This window comes from Castor canadensis, chromosome 2 (genome assembly GCF_047511655.1).
Source record: "Castor canadensis chromosome 2, mCasCan1.hap1v2, whole genome shotgun sequence".
In the NCBI taxonomy this organism is placed as follows: Eukaryota; Metazoa; Chordata; class Mammalia; order Rodentia; family Castoridae; genus Castor; species Castor canadensis.
Genome location: NC_133387.1, coordinates 97,940,139 through 97,947,322, shown reverse-complemented (window position 1 = coordinate 97,947,322; position 7,184 = coordinate 97,940,139). Strand labels below are relative to the sequence as shown.

The window sequence follows — 7,184 nt, the reverse complement described above, 5'->3', positions numbered from 1 at the left end:
TAAAGAGTAGAAGGGAGAGGTAGCAATGATGGGAAGAGTATTAATTAGTAGAAGAAGAAAAAAGCAGCACTGCAGAAGTCAAGCAGAAGGAATTGTAAGAGTAGGACGTGGTTCATCATGTCCAGTGATGGAGAGGAGATAAGTGGTGGGACTGGGAACAAGCCAGTGATGTGGGGTTCTACAGCTTTAGTGATCAGTGACCTTAGCAAAGAGCAGTTTGAAGCTGAAGTGTGAAAGGGGAGCAAGCAAAGTGAGACAGGGACAGCAGATTCCCCTCTCAGTACATTTGTTGGGAAGAGGTATTAAGCAAAGGTAGAAGCAAGAAAGGCACCTGTGAGGGTGAGGTGCCTTCACAGTGGAGATGCGGGAGGAAGGGCAAGAAGTCTGACTGGTGGTTTATTAGCATAGCATGTATTTCCTCCATCCACTGATCTGAGATTAACAGCAGTTTACAAATACACTAAGGACTCTCTCTCTCTTAGACACACACTTGTGTTTATACTATATATGTGTTATACTTGTATATATATTTCCCCTGTGTTTTACACTGGAACACAAAGCATTAACCTTTGTTTGAAGAGGGTGGGAATCACAACTTGGACTTGGTTCAAGGCTTTTATTTAGGACTGAAGCTGTGGTTCAAGTGGTAGATCACCTGTTTTATAAGCGCGAAGCCCTGAGTTCAAATCATAGTTCCACCAAAAAAAAAAGACTTTTATTTGGGTTTACCACAAAAGCCTTTAATAAGCAGTGCAAAGGGTATATAGTCATGTGCCACACAATGATGTTTTGGCCAACAACAGGTCACATAGATGACAGTGGTCTCAAAAGATCATATTGCCTAGTGACATCACAGCCATAGTTTAAATACCCTCTATTTTTCATTTCTCAGCATATATCCCATTGACACATGACTGTAAATAAGACAAAGGTGTAGATCGCATCTTGCCCACTTCCTCTGTTTATCACAAAAGATGTGATTGTGTTAGCAGTTCTAGCAACTTGTCAGAAAACCATGGAGTGCTGAAGGTGTGGCTCAAGTTGCAGAGTGCCTGCCTAACAAGCACAAGGCTCTGTTCAAGCCCCTGTACCACAAAAAAAGTACCAGAAAAGCATAGTATTGTGGGTTCCACTTTTTCTTCTTTTTTTTTGTAGAAGAACAAAACAGCAATCATTTATTTTAGATTTGTTTATAAAAAAAGCCGTATCACTCAGCCACATATCTGGATTATTGGCCTTGAAACTCTGTGCCAGTTCTGGGGCAGTCTTACCTTATCATTTATGCTTTCTAATACCTTTACTTGGGAAGACCTGGCAGGTCTACAACATATAATAAAGCAAGGCACAGACACAAGTCAAGCAGGATTTCTTTCCTTCACTCTGTTGGTTCTCGTAGAGAGCATGCTCATGGAACACAGGTATAGAGAACATACCATTACTGTTCCTCTGCAATGCAGGAACTTCTGTACTTTTTACAACAACAAAGCAAGTTGTTTTTTTCAACCCAAAAGTCTGAACTTAGCTAATTGTCAACGTCTTTTTTCTTTTTGGAGGTAATAGGGTTTGAACTCAGGGCCTTGTGCTTTTAAGCAAAGTCTCTACTATATGAGTCACGCTTCCACCTTTCAACTTCATTTTCTATGAACATTTGTACACATACATGGATACACATACCCCTTATATAATCAGTGGTGGCAAGGGATGTCATTTTTGGGGAATCTCAGCAAGGTAGGCCTAGATGAAACCTCAAGATTTACTACACTCACAAAATTTTCACTCAGGTGGCCTTCTTGAGATTCATCATTAGAGTCAGGTATTTCCTATCTAATACGCAGGGCAGAGCACCATCAAGACCTTAGATACTGTTCATAGTACCCCGTGGACTGGAGATTTTGACTGTATCCATAAATAAGCGAAAATATCGATAACAAGATGAATAAGTAAATCTTTGAAATGGTGTCTGTGTCTAGGTATAAATACTTTGACAGCTGTCAAATGTCACTTTCATACCTTTAGCAAGAATGGTATTCTTTTTTTTTGGGTGGGACTGGGATTTGAACTCAGCTTCCCACTTGCAAAGCAGTTCCTCCTATATGGCACCATTATTTCAAGTTTTGTTGCCTCAATTTCTTAATGTTTGGTGAACTATGAGGAGGATTGTGATCACAGTAGAACATATTCTTAGTCCCTTGAAAAGACTTTTTTTCAGATTATCTCACAATGCAGGATGTCTTTTACAATAGATGATAGATATAAATACTGGTGAAAGAGCAACAAAGGCCATCAATGAGGAACAATTATTTGCATGCCTTTGAAGTCAGGCACCACATATAAATTTGGGTCTCAGCTGAAGATGAAAAATTCTTTCCTGACCTTGACATCCCTAGGTTCTGGAACAAAAACTTGAATCTAATTCTGTCTATGCTGGGCTAAGAATTTTACTTCAAGGTAATATACAGTTAGTGGTTTCAGTGTTTTATTCCTGTGTGAATGTCAAACAAAACTGCAGTTCAGAAACAATCTGGCACACTGTTAAGAAACACTACTCCTTATTACTTGGAAAACTAAGTAGGTACTTTTCTTCAGAATTGAACATGAAATTTATTTTCTGTCTTTGTCATGGAACTGAATGTCCTTACTTTTAATCAGTATGTAACTAAAATACATATTTAGTATTTTGCTTTTGCTTATTTAATCAACAGTACAAATATTGCTTCAGTTTCTTACACTACGGTCTCTTTAATTTTAACATATAGCTATACATCTACATACCTATTTACATGTGTCTATCTGTTGTATTGTCCTTTAGGTTATTTTTGGTAACATTGGTTTGATTAGCTGTCACCTAATGGTGAAAGAAGCAGAAAGCGGTGTTAAGATCTTATAAAATGTTTGATTCCTTTTTTTGCTAATGATTCTAAAAATGCTTGATTTTGATAAAAAATTTGAAAATAACTAGAATTTCTGAGCACATCTTAAACTAAAAAAATTACCAGTGACAAGAGAAAAAAGTCTTATATTACATTTAATAGTGTTAATGTTGGAGATATTTCGAACTTTCATGAAGGATAACTATAGGTGAAGTGCTCAATGCAGTGGTTATCTCATTAGGAAACAAAATGCTCTAAGAAATATTTGGAACATTACTTTCATTAGAAAAGGGAAGATAATTTTTATAACTGTTTGAGGTGCTGTAATACATCTACTGACACCCCCAGCTGTTTAACTAAACTGGCTGTCTGTTCCAAAATCCAAGTGAGGCCTGGGTTTTTAGAATGATTATGCTCTTGAGTTCTGCAACATTCTAAATCTGAACAATCTATCCCAGTAGGATTCTCACTGCAGTTTTTGTTAAACTCAGCATTATTTTCACAGAGTCTTTCATCTTTAGCTTCATCACTCTTTTTCCCAGCTGGAACTACATGACAAAGGTCCATATCCTCAATGGAGTCCAATAAATCTACAACATGAGGCTGTGGAGTGATTGATTTCAGATGTGTGAGCATGTACTCTTCACACTGGCCAACTGCGTCCAGAAGATGATTTATTTTACTGATCCCAGTTGAACTGTCATCATGAAGGTGACACCAGGACAGCAAAGCACTGGATGAAAATACAAATAAGAATTAAGTAGGAAAATAATTAAATAGTCACAGGCTTTTAGAATGTTTGATGCTAAGTCCTACATGTTTCTGTGCAGATAACACCATGCAAAAATGAATTGATGACAATAATGCAGGTCAAAATCAAGAAAGTAATGATGGTAAAAACAGGATTAAAAAATAAGAATATTATCTTTTAATACAAATTAACAAGTAGGCTTAATCATATAAACTTCATAATTTATACTTCCCCCTTCTCAGCTCTAAGTCCACTTTTTATGATTTTAGATTTTCCCTAATAACTATGTAACTTTTGTTGAAGAGGGATACAATTTGGAGAATGATCAGAAAACTTAGTTTCTTCTTTAAAGATATCAAACAGCTTCTAAACTTAACTTTTTTTTTTTTTGGTGAGACTAGAGTTTGAATTTAAGGCTTTGAGCTTGCAAAGCAGGTACTCTACTGTTTGAGCCACACCTCCAGTTCTAAACTTAATCTTTCTTTTTTTTTTTTTTTAATCCCCTTTACCCCCATTCCTGGAATAGTTTCAACAGGTGTTTAAACTTAATCTTGACCACAATTAGACTCACCTAAGGCACTACAATTGCTTGAATTCTTCTAGTCCTAGTAGATTTAATATTTTTCTTCACTTTTCTAGTTTGGACAATGCTTTTTTCCCCCTTACATTTCAAATTGTTCAGATAATCATGTCATAAAACAATGGTTACTATGAAGAGTAATTTTTGTGGGTGCTGGGATTGAACTCAGGGGCTTGCACATGCTAAGCACACATTCTATCACTGAGCTGCTTCTCTAGCCAAAAAGTAATGTTTTAAAACAACTGATTCAGCAGTAAGCTTTTTAAGCTTATAAAGGATTGATTTAACGTGATGATGTACTCTAGCAGACTATAAATTCTGGTTCCAGATAGTTCAGCTTTTTAAAAGTGCAAATACAATGACTTTTTTTGGTTTTGTTTGGTATCTTTCTTTTATCTTCTACTTTAAAAAAAATAAGCAATCCTTGAAGTATTTTATATTCCCCTCTGCAGGGTACAGTTTAGAAAGTAAAAGCATCAAAGAGGACAAGCCCATCATGCTGTTAGCTCCATGTGTCCTTTGACCACTTGGCTCTACTATATGCCATCATTGCTATGGCATCCTGACCGGTATTCAGTGTTCAGGACTAAAGAAATGGAATCGTTTTTTATTACTAACTGTAACTTTCATAATGTACTTCCAGTCTAGAGGTCTGACATATTGTGTTCTGCTACATGTGCAAGTAAAGTATTCAAAACCTGAAGATCTTTTAGTTAGAGATTGGTAGTAGTTCAGGTAGCAAAGAGTATACACCTTCCCATCATTTCCTTGCAAAAAAGGAAAACATAAAGTTTATATATTAAAGAGGCTGAAGTGACAATGATTTTTACTTTCAGAAGGCAGTATTACCCAATGTTCTGAATTCAAGCCCAGGAAAAGCACTTTAAAAACACTTTATTTTTACATTATGATTTTCATAAAAATTCTCCAGTAGTATTGAGATTAAAATGATTCAGCATTTAGGTTTTTAAAATTACCTCAATGTTCCTCTCAGTTGTCCATAGTTTATAATGAGTTCTGCACCTTCCTTATAACCTTGATTGAAGCCCTGCTGAAGAGCAACTGCTTTGCCAGCATCTATTCCATCTCTGTAACCTTCCTAAAAATAAGTAATGAAGAATTGTGACTGTAATTAACACCAAATGAACCAATGTAGGTTTTTCCAGCAAGGCACAGAACTGACTTAAAAAACTAATGGAAGAGCCCTTTACTGTGTTATGGAACACAATACAGCATAGGCACAAAACTGAAGTAGACTGTTTCTCCTAAAAATTTACTATTGACTTATCTTTCCTTGTCCTGCTTTTGAAGTTCTGGCCATATTGGGCATATTTTATTTTTTTAATTGTTTTATTATTCATATGTGCATACCATTTCTCCCCCCTGCCCCCACCCCCTCCCTTACCACCCACTCCGCCCCCTCTCTCTCACCCCCCCACCCCCTTGATTGGGCATATTTTAAATACTGATTCTTACCCAATGTTTAAAAACTTTTTAAAGAAATGTCTCCACAGAAAGGAAACATACAAAATTACATGTCTGGCTCCTTACCCCCTTATGAGAACGATGTGGGTAGGCAGGGAGTCTGGCAAAGCAGGAAAAGAGGAAATCATTTCAGGAAAAGAAAGATGGGAAGTCTAGTTTTAGAAATTTTGGTTGATATCTATCTAAGTCAACTACACTGCAAATTCTCTGTGGAGAGAGATTTTGTTCTGTTGTTCCCAAGGGGTGCCACAGCAATTAAAAGATGCTCAGTACTTATTGGTCTAGTCCTAGCTTTCCATAAAGCATTTCGTAACCGACATGATTGTTGGTCTAAGCAGGTATTATTTTACTGCAACGTTAAATTAGGGCAGATTCCCAACTGAAGGTTTAAAGGAAACTTCATGGTTGGCAACTATATTACTTGGACACAGATTTTCCTATTTCGTTTCATTCAGAACTAAACTCTTGAGTGCTCCGCCTGGAAATTAATGGTAATCTCAATGAACAGCGAGACAGATTAAGAATGAACAAGTGGAAAGGAAACCGACTTTAATATCCCTTATCCAGCCACTAGGATTTCATACTAGCTTTCCCATATTGTCCTTTCATGTATTAAATTCCCCTTCTCCGTGTCTTGATTACCACCTCTCCTAACTTTGGGCTCCCCGCACATGCAAGCAACGTCTATGAACTGCACACCTGTGCTCTGACTGCCATAACGAGCAGTCCGCGTCTCCTTCCTACCCTTCCCTGTGATCCTCACCAAATTACAAACTCTTCAAAGTCTGAATCAAGTTTATTTGGCGGGTCCCTGCTTCTAATGCAGCCCGCAGGTTCACAGGTCAGGCTGCGGCTCTTGGGGACTCCTCCGCACCCCGACACCCACGGTCCCCGCGGCCTCCACCAGGCTTTACTTTGACTCGTCTTTGCATGTGACTTCGCCATTCCCGCTGCGCTAGCAGTGTCTCGTCCGCCTCCTCGTCGAACACATCCCCGGGGTCTCCCGGGCCGCGGATCGAGGACGCCGCTTGAACCCACGACATCACCGAGGCAACCACAGGGTCGCCGACCGCCGGAAGCGCTGCAAGTCCTTCCGGCCGGGGGCGGGGCGAAGGTGGCGTGTGGGTTTCGGGATGCACTGCGCGTGCGCCGGTCGCGGGGCGCGGGGCGCGGGGCGCAGCCGAGTGCTTCCTCGGGTGTTGCAGGTCCCTCTATAGACCCAAAGTGTTGGTGTGTTCCTGATAGGAAAAAAGAAGTTTGTAGGGACGTCAGGGAACAACACTGAGAGAAGATCCAGCCATTTGGGCTTTATATTAGAAACTAACTCTAGCCAGGGTTTCCCAGCGTGAAGCGCAGAGGTGTGTTCTTTGTGAACCTGCGGGCTGCGTTAGAAGCTGGGATCCGCCAAATAAACTTGATCCAGACTCTGAAGAGTTTGCAGTTTGGAGAGAATCACAAAGGAAGGGCATGAGAGACACATTCACGGACTGTGCTAGTT

At 39.2% G+C, this 7,184-nt stretch overlaps 1 protein-coding gene across 1 annotated transcript; it reads right to left on the bottom strand.

Annotated features, from left to right (window-relative positions):
• Positions 1–2,804: 2,804 nt before the first annotated feature.
• On the bottom strand, positions 2,805–6,776 carry Yae1 (YAE1 maturation factor of ABCE1). Its single transcript, XM_074065354.1, has 3 exons — positions 6,601–6,776; positions 5,179–5,300; positions 2,805–3,603 (listed from the first exon to the last, which is right to left on the bottom strand). Exons 1-3 carry the CDS (start codon positions 6,727–6,729, stop codon positions 3,174–3,176), a joined length of 681 nt encoding a protein of 226 aa, XP_073921455.1. The 5' UTR covers positions 6,730–6,776; the 3' UTR covers positions 2,805–3,173.
• Positions 6,777–7,184: the final 408 nt, after the last annotated feature.